Raw genomic sequence first — 16,481 nt, 5'->3', positions numbered from 1 at the left:
GGTTTGATTTCTTTGTTTGTATGGATCACTTGGGTTGTTACCGACATCTGGTGAAAATTACATGTCATTAGCACCTCTAGTAATATATTTACTGAGAAAAATGTTGACGTGTTCAATACTTATTTTACCTGCTGTAGACAGATCTTGTTTGGCTGAAAATTCTTCACAAACTCTTTCTTCATTCGCTAACTGATAGTGAATATTTGCAAAACAATCTGCTGTGTTATTCTGTCCAAACAGATTCACCAGAAACAAAATGTTGAAAATATAAAAAGGTTTTCTCACCAAAAATGTAACCATTTGTGTTCAAAGGCTACAGAAAATCTCACTTTTGTGTGGATARGGCCTGAATCCTGGTCTCGTTTTTCCCAGCACACTTAAAATTTCGAAGACATACCTTTTTTATAACTAGCATATGTTTTTGCCAACTTTATGTTAAATAACAATATAATTCCACACTTGCTCTTTGTTTTTTAATGCAGAGCCAGTTCATTCGGCACGGGACAGAGCAGATGAGCCACCTACGCTCATCAAGGAGGACCTTCTTACCTCAGGAACAAGACGGAGCGCCTCAGACACAAAGGTTTACTTTAGCTAAATAATTTCAAGAAAGTATTTCGTATGATTCGTGTTTGTTGCATGTTGTAAATTAAGAGTTGAATAAAAATAGACATGATAATACACTTACGTAACTTGATGTGTTCCTCCTTTTTCAACAGGAAGAGCTGGATGAATCGGGAGCGCCTCCTTTAAAAAGGATTTGTTCAGGGGAAAATGCCACCCTCAGATAGCTTATTTATAACTATTCTGTCAAATTGCACAATTTACCGGTTGTTGATTGCTGTAAGATTTGTTTAAATTTTATATTTTCACAAATATTACTCAAAACATTTCAGCTAGCAAAATAAAAAAAAATGTCCTAACAGCTTTGTTTTTGCTTTAAGCCTTTGAAGTTTATTTGTTCAGTATTTTAACAGAATTGAAATTTCCTTCAAATTTTGTACGTACCAAGCCATATTGTGCATTTCTGTGCGCAATGCTTAGAAATCTGCCACGTTTTTTTTTATTTGTTCTTTTTTCTGATAAATTTGGCATGTTTCCGTATTTTAGTGCTTTAATTTTTAAGCTTTTYTGCCAATCTCATAAAAGGTATTTCATGTATAGCTTTTTGTAGATTGTTGTTTAAATGTACCATTACGTATTATGGGCTCGCTAGAACAAATTCTTTGGCTTGTCTAACTTGATAATAAAACTTGTTTGTAAAAAAAGGGACTGTTTTACTTTTTATAATTGGATATTCATTTTTATCTATTATTGCTTCTTTGTATTCCTTTAAGGAAGTGCAGGGCAACCTATTGTTTGAACAGGGCTATTCAAAATGGATCCTCAGACAATGTGGTTGGAAATTAATTTGATAATTACACGTAAATTAATTCTCTATTAAGTCTTAAAACATTATTAAATATAAATAAATGTTATTGAGTTGAAAATCCCATAGTGTATGGCTTTCAGATAACTGCCTTTAATTTACGTTTTATGCAAGCGTTGTTTTAATGAGGGCCGTCTGCGTAACACTGATAATTGACAGGCCTCATCAGCCAGTGAGAAGCCACCAAAGTGATTTGATCAGAGTATTATTCTTAGGCAGCCAATGAGCGTTGAGAGAAGGCGGGGCTTGAGTGCGGGCGCCTCTTGCTGCCGGGGAAACAGCGCTGAGGGTTGTGCGTTCTTRTGCCGGTGGACTAAAAACTCCCGCCATTTCGGCAAGGAATTAACCTCTTGTTTGATCGTTACTTTCTTGTGACRCTTGAACGCTGTTACCTGCTTACTCGAAACTTCGACCGCACTTAGTGGCAATAGTTTCAACGAGAACAAGTCTGGTTCGTACATATTTACAGGACTATAGCGACGGAGAGCTCCTGCTTGAACTGAGCTTCTTGCCGCGAGTTTGATTTCGGCGTGAGTGCGCATCATTTTTTTTATGCTCACCTGAAGGAGCTAAAAGTTTTACCAACTTGTCTCGGTGGACCACTTCGACACATCTCAAAGCAGCACGCAGAGGCGACATGACGCCRCTGTTGGAGAAACGGACAGCGGTGTGATGAGGCCGCCTGTGAGGGAACTGTTATTGTTTTGCATCGCCGTAGCTGAACACACCGGGCCTGCCGGCGGTAACGTGGAACCTGCTGTCGATCGAGATACATGCTAAGACAAACCGTTGTGTCGGAAATCGCACTAGTTGGTCGCTAGAAAGTCTAATTCCACCTCTGGCATTTTTTTACGCCTTTTGAGGATTTGCCATGGCACCGCTTTTGGGTCGGAAACCGTATCCACTGGCTAAGCCGTTAGCCGAGCCACCAGGCCCGGGAGACGAGGTCTACATCATCGAGCACACCAARGAGGCCTTCAGGAACAAAGAGTATCCTTCAACGTGACACTTTGAATAGAATAGGCAGCCTGAATGTTTAGGGCCTGCTTTTTTATGTAGCTGAAATGAAACTTTTCACAGCAGAGGGCTGTTAAGGTGGCTGCGTGACGTTCCCTGTCGTTTCTCTCTGTTTAATCGCGTGCACTCACTTTACATTGGGTGACAAGCTAACCGCTAACCAGCTCGTTTTAGCCGCTTTGTTAGCTAACAAACCAAATTGGTGATAAATGTAGTAATTTAAACGACACGTATCACAGTAAATATGGCTCTTGAAACACGGGAATGTGTCTTTAACTTTCATGTTTTGCGGCTCCACCATCGCTAACGTGGCTAACTAGCAGCTATGCTAACGTTATGTATCCCATTATGTCACAATGGCTCGCTCCCTTGCCTCGGACAGACCAAAGCAGTTGCTTCGCCGACTGGAGCTAGCTCGTCTTGTTAGCACCGTCAGTCCCCCTTTAGCTGAAGGAAAAACCCTCAACAAAAATCAGAATCACTTGTTGTGAAACCTTCACGTATGGGCTGCCTCTGTTTACCCACTCTTTTTAATGTTGATGTGGAAACGAGCGGCAGAGACCCGTAGCTGTCAGCAAGGTTATGGTCTGTGTGTGACTCCCGTAAAGGTGAGTTTATGTCGTGGCTAAATGTGTGCTCCTTATTTATAGTGGAAGTAGATTTCTGTTGTGACATGGCTATGTTAGTCACTGAAGTGTCTTATTTATTTATGTATTTATTTATGTATTTATTTATTTATTTAGAGTTTTGTTTTCTGATTAAATGATTGCGGTGCTGTCAGGGTCTCAGATCTTTTCATTCATAATTTACGTCCCCACATGGCGTGTTTTATTATTCCTTAGTAGGGTTGGGCAATATTGGCAAAAAAATTAATCACGATTAATTGTGATATTTAGCCGATAGCGATTAATTTGACGATGAATCCCTGGACAYCCTTATGTCCTAGTCACATGACCAATTTATAGGGAGAAAATTGGCTCTTYGTAAAAATCTGTTCCAAATTGTGTCAAAATTACAGACTTCAGGCTATACATCAAACTTTAAATTGTGTTGATAGATAAATAAATYACACAATTTTTTTTAACGTTGGTCATTTTTGAATCAGAGAGGAACACCAAGCGGTTAGTCTGCCTGGTGGCATTAATCGTWTTAATTGTCAACTGCCAAAAATTAATCGATTAATGTTTTTCTGACGATTAATTGCACACGATACGATTATGCCCAACCCTATTCCTTAGTAACAACCAGAAAAGCATAGTCGAAATTAGAGCTAGGCGATATGATCAAAATTTTATATCACAGTATTTTCAACATATTCACCGGTTTCACGGTATTTGACGGTATTTTTCTTTTCATCACAGCTTAGTTGATAATAAAATGTACAAACCCTGCTTATTGACTTTTTTTTTACTTTTACTGTACCTCTGTCTGTGTCTCTGTTTCCCTCCTCTGTGTCTGTTCTTCTCTGACTGGTGGTTGGAGACAGTAGTCACACATTTTGGTCCAGTCGTGAAGGAGGAGGGTTAAGAAAAGATTATGATCGGGTTTATTGTTTTATGTTATTTATTAAAGCTTATCAGCACGACTCACCTTGCACACCAGTCAATTCTAACTCCGCTACGAACTACTTCCTGCAGCTTTTCACAATAGAAGCACGTTAAGTCTCCATCAGCATAACGTCTCCATGTTAACTAACCGCGTTAAATCTAACTGTGCATGTCACTGAAGAGGTGTTTACGACATTCAGCGATGGTGAAAACAGGATGTTTTTTAAAACATCAGTCAATATAAGCAGCAGAATCGCCACCCGCGGCTGCAAATAGCTCCTCCAAACATTAGCATGCTAACGCACATAGCGGTGCAGCAAAGAAAAATGTCCCCCGGGAAAYAACAGTTCACTGGCGGCCGCGRCGAAACGTTCTGCACGTGTTCGGGCTATTTAAACCGGAATGTCCTGTATTCAAAAWATTCATATCATAACAAAAATAAAAACCGGTATTCCGTACAAAACGGTATACCGCCCAGCCCTAGTCGAAACATATTTTCTGCCATCCATATCTTCCCTCCCTATTTTTGAGAACTGCTTCATAATTACATTTGCATCTTACTCTTTGATAAATAGCAGTCTGCTAAGCATGAGGATGATCTCTTATGTCTGGCTGTTGTAATTTCCTTGACCAAATGTGTACAGAGAGTATGAGGCACGGTTGCAGATGTATAATGAACGCGTCTGGATATGCAAGAGCACCGGAAGTCTTCAGCTTACTCACAAAGAAGCCTGGGAAGAGGAACAAGAAGTCACAGAACTGTCAGTACAACTTCATCTGATTTCTGTTGATTGTGATAGTTTGTCTTGCTCAGTTTGAGGTGTTGTGGTGGGACTGTAATTTGCCTTCAGGTGTCCAGTAAAACTCCAGCTCTTATTAACAGATTTTATAAACCTTTCGATAGACTCTGCAGACTAGCTTCTCTAACAGGAGTTGAGTAGTATAATAAAAATATAAAATCTCTGCCTGTGAAAGTCATGTGACTTAAAGCTCTTGCATGATTGGGTAGAGTGTTTTGCACCTCCTTTAGATTGATTGAGTCATACTTGAACAAGTATAGTGGTGCTCAGCTGCCCAAMGCTCAAGTCTGTCAGAGCCATAAGCTGTACCTAAGCTCTACTCTAAATATAACAACCAAGAGATTTTTACTCCCCCAGCTGGCGGCCACTGTCGGTAGCATTTCACAGCACTAAAAACTGGTCACTTATAACAGTTCTGCAGTGTTTAATATTGTGGTATTAAGCTGTTTTGAGCACAGCACTGACGTTTTGTATGCAGGCTTCAGGAGGAGTATCCACTGTGGTTTGAGAAGCCRGTCCTTGAGATGGTTCACCACAACACGGTGTCTTTAGACAAACTGGTTGAAATGGCCTGGGTGGAAATCCTCACYAAGTATGCTGTGGGCGAAGAGTGCGACTTCCTGGTTAGTTTGACTTCTTGGATTGTGTTTTGCCACTGTTTATGTTCCTTTAAAACTGTTTACACAGCAACTCAATTTAGTTTTTTAAGGTTATTAGGTGACACGGTGAATAAAAAATAATTTTCTTACATTGAAGAATTATTTTATTATTTGCCATATTCTGTTCTGTTTTAGTAGTCATTCCAGTAAAAGTTGTTTTTTACTTTTATGGAGTTATGTGATTTAGGAGAATATAGCTTTGTTCTGTATGTATTAGTGGCATAAACTTGAGCACAAAATATTAATAATTGGTAAACTTAATATTTATTTGGCCACTTTTTGTCCATATAAACATTATATTCATGTCAGTTCTACACATTGTGAATGTATTCCTCTGCAGGGAATATAGTTTGATTTTAAAAAATGTTTGGTGTTTTCCCAGCACCAAAGATTCCTGTTGTTGAGTGATTTTATTTTGATTTTTAGGTGGGAAAGGACCAAAGTTTACGGGTGAAAGTGGTGAAGATTCATCCTTTAGAAAACCCTGAGGGTGAGTCGGGTGAGAAGAAGCTTGAAGGAGCTTGTGACTCCCCATCCAGTGACAAGGAGAACACCAGCCAGGAGAACCAGAGAAAAGAGCCTCCACCGCACGAGGAGGAAAACAGAAGGGAGAGTCTCAGTAAGTGTCAATCAATACAGAGTAGACCATTTCACAGCATGGATATTACTGTTTCAATAAACATGCTTTTCCATTTATTTATTTATTTCGGACCATGTTAAACTTAATGCTTGACGCCGTCTTATTTTAAGTCTCGGTGTTTTTGCTGTGTTGTAGGTGACAGAGCACGACGCTCTCCGAGGAAAGTTGCCACTGCCACGAAGGAAGAGAAGAAGAGATGGGTAATGCCCAAATTCCTTCCTCATAAGTACGATGTGAAGCTGATCAACGAGGACAAGGTTTGTTTATCACCTTTCAACAAATACAGTAGTAATTTGTTCTACTCTGTTAGTTTTGTGTTTGTTTGTTTGTTTGTTTATGCTGTAACTGGTCATTTTTGCAGTCTAGTCCACACGCAGCTCCAAAAGCATTGCATGGTTTAGCAGTGCCCCATTACAAATACTAGCATCAAGCATGATTCCAGCTTGAAATACCTGTATTCATCAAAGCACCCCAATACTTTGGACCGATGGTACTTTTGTATTTGGTGCCATCATTTTCTTTTGTAGGGAGAAAAAAAAGAAAAATCTGTATGGAGACCACAGCTGATGTTAAAACAGACTGTTTTGTTCTTAATACAAAAAATGTTACTAAAGTTATTCTGTAATATTTGAGTACTACCTAATTAACTACTTCGTATTGGCAAGTACCCAAACTGAAGTACTTGTAATTGTGCTCTTTCAGATTTACAGACTATGATCTAAATGTATGTTTTTTGTTTACAGGTGATCAGCAATGTTCCAGCTGACAGTCTTTTCAGAACTGAGCGCCCTCCAACCAAAGAGATCATGCGCTACTTCATCAGGCACAATGCCCTGAGGCTGGGCAAAGGAGAGAGTGCTCCCTGGGTGGTTGAGGATGAGCTGGTGAAAAAATATAACCTGCCCAGCAAGTTCAGCGACTTCCTCCTTGATCCTCACAAGGTTAATGAAGTCTTCGTATTTTCTTGGGTGTATTTTGATATCTGTAAGAATTCTTGTTCTGGGCTCACGTTTTTTTTTTCTAAAGTTTTTGGCAGAAAATCCCTCCACAAAGCGTAAGAGCTTGACATCTACTGACGGTAAACCTAGAAAGAGGATTAAGACGGGCGACACTCCTGGAGGGGATTCAGTAAATGAGAAAGGAGAGAAGAAAGATAAAAAGAAGAAAGATTCTCTAAGCGTGCCTCTTAGTCCCACCATTTGGGCTCACATGCAGGTTTGTGGCCAGTTTTCAGATTATTAAATGTCTTTTCACACATTTACGGTTTTAATTAATGTAATACAAACTGAATATGTTCGAGTAAGTTATCACACCGCGCCTTGACCATAACAGTTCTTCTAATGAGTTTTCGTACCTTCGTATTTTAGAAAATAAAGATGAACGGCTCTCCACTCAAGGTGAAGAACTCAGGAACCCCTAAGAAAGAAGGGAAAAGCTCYGCTCCCTCCACTCCAAAATCTGCCAAAAAGCCAGGGGACAAAAGAGAGGGAAGGAAAAGTGGAAAGAGTGGCGATAAAAAGCTCAACGTGCTTAAAGCCTCCAGAAAAGATGATAAAACTGGTGCAAAGATGCCAAAGATGAAGCAGATGACTCTGTTACACCTGGCTAAGGGCACACCTGCAGGAAGTCCTAAAAAGAGAGCTCGCAGCAGCAGCGTGGGTACACCTAAACTTGGGAAACCACTGCACCCCATGGCTCTCCACCTCCTCCGTTACTACAAGGAGAACAAGGGCAAAGAGGATAAAAAGAACGCCCTGTCCTCCCTCATATCTAAAGCTGCAAAGGCGTTGTCCGTAGAAGATCGTGGCCGCCTGCCCGAGGAGCTGAAGGAGCTCGTACAGAAGCGATGGGAGCTGCTGGAGCAGAAAAGGCGCTGGGCGGCCATGAGTAAGGAAGAAAAGGAGCAGGAGATGAAGAAGAAGCGTGCGGAGCTCAAAGAGAAGCTACGAGAAAAGGCCAAGGAGAGACGGGAGAAGGAGATGCTGGTCCGCCGCGAACAATCCCGTAGATACGAAGACCAGGAGATCGAAGGTGGCAAAGCCCTGCCCATGTTCAAGCTGGTAGACATGCCCGAGGGCTTACCCAACACCCTGTTCGGTAGCATAGCAATGATCGCCGAGTTCCTTCACTGCTACGCAGGCCTGTTAATGCCAAACGACCAATATCCGATCACAGCGGTGGCTCTGATGGAAGCGCTGGCGAGGGAGCGCTCTGGCTTCCTTTACCTGAACCGCGTGCTGGTGGTGCTGCTCCAAACGCTGCTGCAGGACGAGCTGGCCGAAGGCTATGGCGAGCTGGACATGTCCTTATCTGAGATCCCTCTCACCATGCACTCCGCCTCAGAGCTGACGCGGCTGTGCCTGAGGCCGTGCGACGCTCACGAAGAGAGCGGCCAGGGTTCAGAGGACTCAGGTGCCATGGGTGACTTCGACGACGTGGTGAGCAACGAGTTCCTGGAGAAGCTCGAGACGGTGGAGGTGTTCGAGCTGAGCTCCGAGGAGAAGGTGGACCTGTTGGTGGCTCTGTGCCACCGCATCCTGATGACGTACTCCGTGGTCGACCACTTCGACGCGACGCAGCAGCGCTCCGCCGAACTGTGGCGGGAGCGTCTGGCCATGCTGAAAGAGGTCAACGACCGCAAGAGGGCGGAGAAGAAGATGCGAAAGGAGATGGAGATCAAAGGTGTGCAGGTTTATTACTATTTACGTTTCACACAAGTTCAAAATATTTACTCTGTTAAACTAAGTTCCCTTTTTTTGTATCAAAGGTGAAAAGAAAAAAGAGGGCAGTGCCAAAAAGGAGATGAAGAAAGATGTGAAGGTGGAGCCGGAGCCAGAGTCTGAGGACATGATCAGCTCAGTGAAGAGCCGGAGGCTGATGTCTATGCAGGCCAAGAAGGAGCGGGAGGAGCAGGACAGACAAAACAAAGGTAAACACCTTAGTGGTTCGGACATGTACCTTGAAGCGTCTCTCAGGGTTCCCACAGGTCCTTGATATCCTTGAAAGTTTGTGAATTTGAAAAAATGATTACAAGGCCCTGGAAAGTTTGTAAAAACAGCCAAAAATTACACTTGTCCTTGAAAGTCCTTGAATGTTTTTTTGGGGATTCAAGTTCTCTATTCACACAACTGATTTTCATCATCTGTAGTAGTAGTAGTTAGTAGTAGTAGTAGTAGTAGTAGTAGTAGTAGTAGTAGTAATAATGATGATGATGATTATGATAAAATTTAAAAAAACTTACATTTGTTGCAGTGGATAACTCAGGATTACTGTAAACTGATGTGGCTTTAAACAAATAACGTGAGCCCTAGTCATAGTTTTACCCAATCAGAGCAGAGTAGGGCGGGTCTTTCTTTCTGAGCCCAGGTGAGAGCACCACAGCTCCTCCTGTCCACCGAGCGTCTGGACATGTTCACATACCCTCCTCCCAAACTGAGCTGCTGAACCTCCCAGGACATAATTACATGTCCATATATTGTGGATGTGAATGTAGGGTGCACAGTTAATTCACTTTCTTGTATGTTGTTCTGTTTTTATTGAATTTACATGAAATTAAACCTGTTTATTGGTAACATTCTGTGGTAGCAGTAGGTAACTGCCGTCGCATGGTTCTTGAATTTGAGGAAATTGGTACTGGGAAGTCCTTGAAAGGTCCTTGAATTTGATGTTGACCAAGGTGTGGGAACCCTGGATGATATTTTTACTAAAATTCAGTACACTATAAATAAAAGTTGCTTCTTTTTCTTCTTTAGAGCGAATGGAGAAGGAGGCAGAGGAGGAGCGGGTGCGTAAACAGAGAGCTGCCACAGAGAAGGCCTTCCAGGATGGAATAACCAAAGCCAAGCTTGTGATGCGTCGGACTCCACTCGGTACAGACAGAAACCATAACAGGTTGGTAAAGTGTATTTTTTACAGCTAGTATGATATGACCAAGGTCAAAGCAGAATACACAACATATGTCTTTCAGCCCATCAATAACTAACCCTGATTTGTGTGATGTTTTTTGTGAAGATACTGGCTTTTCTCAGACGTGGTTCCTGGTCTGTACATCGAGAAAGGCTGGGTGCACGAAAGCATCGACTACAGCTTCACTCCTCCGCCTGAGGAGAAGCCAGCTGATCCGGAGGAGGAGGAGGAAGAAGAAGAGGAGGAGGAGGAAGAGGAAGACACTGAAGCAGCTGCTGCCCCTGATTCACAAGGTGCAGTGTTTTATTGTTCCTTGTGAAATAACCTTTTGTCTCTTTGGCTTCCAGATTTCTGAATTCTTTTCATTTTTCCATCGTGTTTTCTTAATAGTGTTTTATTTAGATGGTGAATTATTTTTTGTATTTCAGAAGCTGAAAAAGACGATGGAAGTGTGGATGGTGCTGTAAGTGAAGGCGCCCAGCAGGGGGCAGCACCGGACGTCTGTATTGAAAGTACCATTCCCAAGCAGGGACAGAACCTTTGGTACGAATCTTTCACTTTTTTTATTATTATTTTGTTGTTGTGTTTTTTGTTTGTTTTTAACCCTCCTGCTTTAAACCCAGGTTCATCATTGACAGCCCAGCTGAACTGGAAGAGCTGGTGGACAGTCTTCATCCTCAGGGGGTCAGAGAGAGTGAGCTGAAGGCGAAGATCCAGAGCAGGTAAACAGACTTTTTAAAGTTGAGATAACTGCACACTAAACACGTGATTGTTAGGCTAAAAACATTACGAGTTTTGCTCTTCTCGTACTTCTAAGCCTTTTGTAAACCAACAGCAGTGTTTATTGAAGCTGGATACCAAAGCAAGCCTTTACTGTTTCAGGTACCAGGACATCCTTCACTCCATCCATTTGACCCGAAAGGCCAAAGTGGGTCTCAGGACCTGCGATGGCTACGAAGAGCTGCTCAAATATTTGCGCAGCGATATCCAGGAAGTGGCCTCCAGACTGGAGAAGGGAGGACTGGGTTACATGGACGATGCCACGGACATTGAAGAGCAGGTCAGTCCGACTGCTTAAGCTAATTTAAAGCAGTCCGAATAAACCTCTCATAATCTACAAAAGTCCTCCCTATTGGCTCTTCATCATCACGTTGTTGCTGTGTTTTCAAATATTTGTTTGCAGTTGAAAAACATGAAGAACTTGAAAGAATTCGGCGAGTGTATCATCACTCTTCAGGCCTGCGTGGTCAAGAAGTTCCTGCAGGGCTTCATGGCCCCGAAGCAGAAAAAGAAGAAGAAACAAGGAGCGGAGGAAAGCGGCAAGACTGAAGAGGTGGATGAGGAGAAGAGACTCGCAGAGGAGGCCAGAGTAAGAATACAGAGACCTCAGTCTTTAGTTTCACTCGTGTGTTTAGTGGAAGTCCGCTGCATGAACTGCYGTGTTACAACGTGTTTTTTCTCCTGGTTAGGTAGCCACCGCGGTGGAGAAGTGGAAAGCAGCTATCAGGGAGGCCCAAACGTTTTCTCGCATGCACGTGCTGCTGGGAATGTTGGACGCTTGCATCAAGTGGGACATGTCTGCCGAGAACTCTCGCTGCAAAGTTTGTCGCAAGAAAGGTAAGCTTTGTTGTTCCTCTCATTTTGTGTGGCTTTGCTCAGACGTCGCTTCAGAAACTGTCCTGACGGGAACAGTTCGATGTCACTGCTGCTGCTGGTCCACTCTCTGTTCCCTGTCCAGCGTTCAGGCAGAAACCATTTTTGCTGAGGCTGATGGAGACTAGGACCACATCCAGGCAGGGAGGCAGCAGAATCCACGAGCTCAGAGCAGAAAAGGCTAGTTTTGTCAGGCAGGCCTACACTCAGAGTCARCCCCTCCGAAAAGCAACAGGTGAACCCGTAGAGCTGAGGAGAGAGCAGAAATGTCGGCGACATTCTGCAGATTTTAAATCTCTTTATTTTTCAGGGACTGAAGACCAGTTTGTTTTCTGAGCCTTTAAATTTACTAGGATTTCTTTGTGACGAAGGTGACGATGACAAGCTGATCCTCTGCGACGAGTGCAACAAGGCCTACCATCTGCTGTGCCTGCGGCCGGCTCTGTACCGCATCCCTGACGGGGAGTGGCTGTGCCTGGCCTGCCAGCCCACCGTGGCCCGACGAGGCTCCCGCTCCAGGTAAAAACACTGGAACACACTGAAGAGTTAGAAACATATTCCTGAGATATGATAGAGCAGAACATTATGTGATGGAGTAAACAAAGTGGTGCTGACAAATTAAATGAGGTTTTATTTAACATCATGACCACTTTTGATCAACTTCACACTTCTTAGCGTAGTTTTAGAGAAACAGCTGAGTTCAACACTAAAATGATTGCAGACCTGATCTAACTAAACTGTTGTTCTCTCGTGAAGAACCAGTCCACACAGAGGTCAGMTCACACTTGAACATAAACAGCAGAATCACTAAAACATTGTGGCTCCTGTAAAACTTTTTGTTTCAGAAACTACAACCAAGACACGGATGAAGAAGAGAGCGAGGAAGAGCCTGAGGAAGAAGGCTCTGAAGAAGATGAGGAAGACGAAGAAGAGAACGACTATAAAGCCATGGGACACAGCTGTGAGTGTCTGCAAAATAAAAAAAGAAGAAAAAAACAAAATTTAAGAAATTTGGCTCCTCTGATGACCAAAGCATTCCTCTGCCACATGAGGTTATTTTACAGAGTGTGGTTTAAAACTCAGGTTAGGCTGGAATTTAATGAGTTGCTTTAGGAAACTGGTCTCCCTGGTGCTGATGTTTGGGAATGAGAGGAATGCTGATGGGAAAAATCYTCCCGTCCTGCCTCTATTGTCTGATTGTTGTCCTGCAGCACAGCTTGCTTTGAAGCTTTTGGTGTCTCACTCTGGCTTCATTTAAACTATGTGGCAGGATGATCCCCTCTGTCAGCTCAGGCCTGCATGTCAAGAATAACGATAAAGAGGTTTAGCTCAACAGCTCAGGAGGGAATTTTAACACAGCTGTTTTTTGTCATTTCTGCCATGAAACTTAAACTCATTAAGCAATAATTTAGTAATTTTTTTTTCAGATTTCACACCACAATTGTGACGTTAATAAAATGCTGATGCCTGCGTCTTTATTTCTTGTTTACAGTGAGGCCGAGGAAGAAGACGAAGCAGTCTTCATCATCTCGGCAGAAAAGCTCCAAAAGTAAACCGAAGAAGCCGGCGTCCTCCAGCAGTCAGAGCAGCAAGCAGAAAGCTGGCCCCAGCAGCCTCGCAGACATTGATGAATTAGTGAGAAGTTCTAACGATAAATCCAGAGGAAAACAGTTGGTAGTTTAGAGGTTTTGCAGATATTTGATCGTCTTGTTGGGTATCTTCCTGCAGGTGAGGCAGAGTAATCGGATGGGAGTGAAAAGACAGAAGCTGGAGCTGGAAAAATGTGAAGAAATCTTGAAAAAACTGGTGAAATTCCGCTACAGCTGGCCGTTCAGGTGAGTTTGAAAATACAAGCAGTATTACCTCTGTTGAATATTTAAATTCACATCAGGTTTAAACCTGATGTRAATTTAAATAAAGCCTAATGTTAAAACCTGATTGGTTTTAACATTAGACTTTATTTGATAAACATTTATTTTTACTGTAAAATAAAGACTGTAAAAATACTGTAAGCTGTTGTAAATGTTTAAAAATATATTTTAACACGGATGGAGCAATTTTATTTACACACAAAGCATTCTGGGTAAATGATGACGTGGATAGGTCCTCTGTGTGAGCGAGCTATATCCACCCTGAAGGTTAATCTTGGACAATATCTGATGATCGACTCTTTTAAATGAAACCAGAGAGCGTTGACAGAGAGGAGAAGGTAGAAATGACTCAGACTGTAAATGAAAATATAGATGGAGGACAACAGAGCTGCTTCATGGAAGAAGAACCTCAGCTTAGCCTGTTAGCCTTTGTGCTAACGCCAATGCTATATTGCCTTAAATGTATTAGCTCAGTGCTAATGTGACAAACAAGCTAAACTGAGGTCCTCCATCCATATTTTCAGTTACAGGCCGAGTAGAGATATCAGACATTCAGGGTGGATATAGCTCGCTCACACCGAGGACCTAACCACGTCATCATTTACCCAGAATGCTTTGCTTGTAAATAAAATGACCCTGTCCATGTAATAATACATATATTTATTTTAAACCTTTAGGTTAAAAATTATAAAAACTGAACATCCTACAGTATTTTTACAGTCTTTATTTTACAGTTAAATATATGTTTATTAAATAAAGTCTAATGTTACAACTAATCATGGATCCTTTTAAGTACAAATAGAATAACATGAACCGTACAATTTCACYAGAATCATTTAAATGTTTCTTCTCACAAAATCTAAACTGGTGTTCTCCTGCCTTTCAGGGAGCCGGTTTCCCCGGAGGAGGCGGAGGACTACCTGGACATCATCTCCGAGCCCATGGACTTCCAGACGATGCAGGGGAAGTTCAGCCAGGGCTCRTACCACCACCCTCAGGACTTCCTGGAAGACATGAAGCTGGTTTTCTCCAACTCTGAGGAGTACAACCAGCAGGGCAGCACCGTGCTCTCCTGCACCATCAAGACGGAGCAGGCCTTCGTGGAGCTGCTCCAGAAGCAGCTGCCCGGCCTCAGCTACCTCCGGCGACGCACTCGCAAACGCGTCTGCCGAGCGCCGCCTTCGTCTGAGGAAGAGGAGGAGGAGGAGGAAGATGACAAGGAGGAGGAGCCAAAGAAGAAAAAGCTGCAGAACGGCAAATCGAGCAGAAAGGGAAGCCGGAACAACCGGGGCTGCAAGGACGAGGAGAGCGAAAGCGAGGAGGATGAGGAGGATGAAGATGAGCGTGGCAGCCAGAGAAGAAGTAAGAGGAGCACCGTCACCTCCGGCCGGAGGGATTACAGGGAGCAGGACAGCGACGGCGAGCGGGACACTCGGAGAACTCGTCAGCGGGGGCGCCAGACCACCGACGAGGATCGGTCCAACCAGCAGCGACATTCCAAGAGGCAGAAACGCTCATGAAGTCCAGCGTGCTGCTTTCTTTTTCCTTCTTTATTTGATTTAAATTTTTTATTATAAAATGTCTGTCCACTCCTCAGAGAATCAACTACGAGCTCTCCTCCTCCTCCTCTTACAGCCAGCAGGACTTCACCCTCAGAATGACTCTTTATGTTGATAAATTTATGCTCACATTTTGGCGGAAAAAAAAAAACAAAGTGGAAGAAAACTCGTTTATATTTGTAACTTGTTTAGTATTTGTGACTTCCTTTTCAGCCAAGAAATACGAGACTTTTCCAGTTCTGGAGAAGTCACAGCTCTTAAACAACTCATCAGCACACACAGGTGTCGATTTAAATTCATCTGAGAGTTTACATCGGTCCTGTCTGAACAGAAGGCATCACTTTTACTGGATTAGAGTAGTCTGTCTGATGTTTCCTGTTTTCACTCACTCAATGCTCTTAGCTGAAAAACAAGCAGCTGTTAATCTGTCCTGTAAACAAGTTAAAACAGGTAGGATTTTACTAGTTGTAGTTTGTTTTTTTTCTGTCTTCTTCCCTCAGGCCAGCTTCACTTACTGGGACGAGGCGTTCGATCACACTTACAGTCCCGTCACATTAAAATAAAATAAAATAAAATAAAAAAAACCTGACTTGAAACCACTTTTGGCTCGTAGAGCTGTTCAACCTTTTCCTCCTCCGTAGTGCCCCGCCACTTTAAAAGACCCGGTACCTCAAATAATCCAACTGTTTTTACAACTTTTGTGTAAAGTGCAGCTGTTTAAGACAGCAGCTGCAGGACCATACTTTAAAAAAAACAAACAAAATATGTGCATAAATGTTTGTAAACAGTATTTAAAGACAGTGTGATTTTATTTTCCTTGGGGAAAGCGGGCATTTCTTTCTTTTTTTTTTTTTTTAAGAATATTTGATATATTTTTGCACAATATTTGGTATTGTAAATGAGAACTTGTTAGTGAACTTGAGTCACATCCAGTCAATGCACAGATTAACACACACACACACATCTGGCTTAGTTTTTCTGCAACAGCATTTTATATTCAACATGTTGCTGCTGTGTTGGGTTGAGTGTTTGTGATGAGGGTTTGTGTTGTAGCCACCAGGAGGCGCTCTACTCCTTTAAAGTCAGAGTCTGCTTTTTGGCTCCTGAAAAGGTTTAGTAGAAACTTCAACACACACTTGTTTTGTAGCAAACACACTCAATGGGGGAAAAAAAGAAAAATCAAAAGCAGATTCTTAAATCAAGAGAAGTTATTTTTTTGAAGTCGCCAGCAATGTGTTTGTATATATTTATATATTTGTGTATTCTGATGAGGCAATGCCCTCTTCTGTCTGTACTGTGTGATGCTGTTTAGTGCTGTTCTCATCCACATTTCCCTGTATCCATTTGGCATTTAATTACTTGATTATATTTTGTTTAAATTTGGCTTTATTCTCATTACG

The 16,481-nt window shown here is 42.4% G+C and overlaps 2 protein-coding genes across 4 annotated transcripts; both read left to right on the top strand.

Moving 5' to 3' along the window:
- Positions 1–482: 482 nt before the first annotated feature.
- On the top strand, positions 483–1,272 carry LOC106536504 (BAF chromatin remodeling complex subunit BCL7B; the record flags this gene model as incomplete). Its single annotated transcript, XM_014033800.1, is given in 2 exon segments — positions 483–583; positions 720–1,272. Coding segments are annotated over 2 exon segments (173 nt in total), but the record flags the coding sequence as incomplete, so codon positions are not given.
- Positions 1,273–1,689: 417 nt separating this feature from the next.
- baz1b (bromodomain adjacent to zinc finger domain, 1B) lies at positions 1,690–15,835 on the top strand. Of its 3 annotated transcripts, none has more exons than XM_014033796.1 (21): positions 1,691–2,419; positions 4,638–4,754; positions 5,272–5,416; positions 5,879–6,071; positions 6,228–6,349; positions 6,836–7,033; positions 7,119–7,307; positions 7,460–8,774; positions 8,860–9,021; positions 9,845–9,983; positions 10,104–10,291; positions 10,427–10,541; positions 10,622–10,720; positions 10,881–11,058; positions 11,182–11,367; positions 11,468–11,615; positions 12,023–12,170; positions 12,497–12,612; positions 13,144–13,286; positions 13,380–13,486; positions 14,409–15,835. In XM_014033796.1, the coding sequence occupies exons 1-21, from the start codon at positions 2,301–2,303 to the stop codon at positions 15,040–15,042; spliced, it is 4,761 nt and encodes a 1,586-aa protein (XP_013889250.1). In that variant the 5' UTR covers positions 1,691–2,300; the 3' UTR covers positions 15,043–15,835. The 3 variants fall into 3 exon arrangements, with proteins under 3 accessions (XP_013889252.1, XP_013889250.1, XP_013889251.1); XM_014033797.1 differs by lacking the exon at positions 1,691–2,419 and adding an exon at positions 2,911–3,054; XM_014033798.1 differs by lacking the exons at positions 12,497–12,612; positions 13,144–13,286; positions 13,380–13,486; positions 14,409–15,835 and having other exon boundaries at positions 1,690–2,419; positions 11,737–12,114.
- Positions 15,836–16,481: the final 646 nt, after the last annotated feature.

Source organism: Austrofundulus limnaeus, unplaced genomic scaffold (assembly GCF_001266775.1).
Source record: "Austrofundulus limnaeus strain Quisiro unplaced genomic scaffold, Austrofundulus_limnaeus-1.0 Scaffold1846, whole genome shotgun sequence".
Classification (NCBI taxonomy): domain Eukaryota; kingdom Metazoa; phylum Chordata; class Actinopteri; order Cyprinodontiformes; family Rivulidae; genus Austrofundulus; species Austrofundulus limnaeus.
The sequence above is the reverse complement of the archived record's forward strand: the minus strand, read 5'-3'. Positions and strand labels throughout refer to the sequence as shown.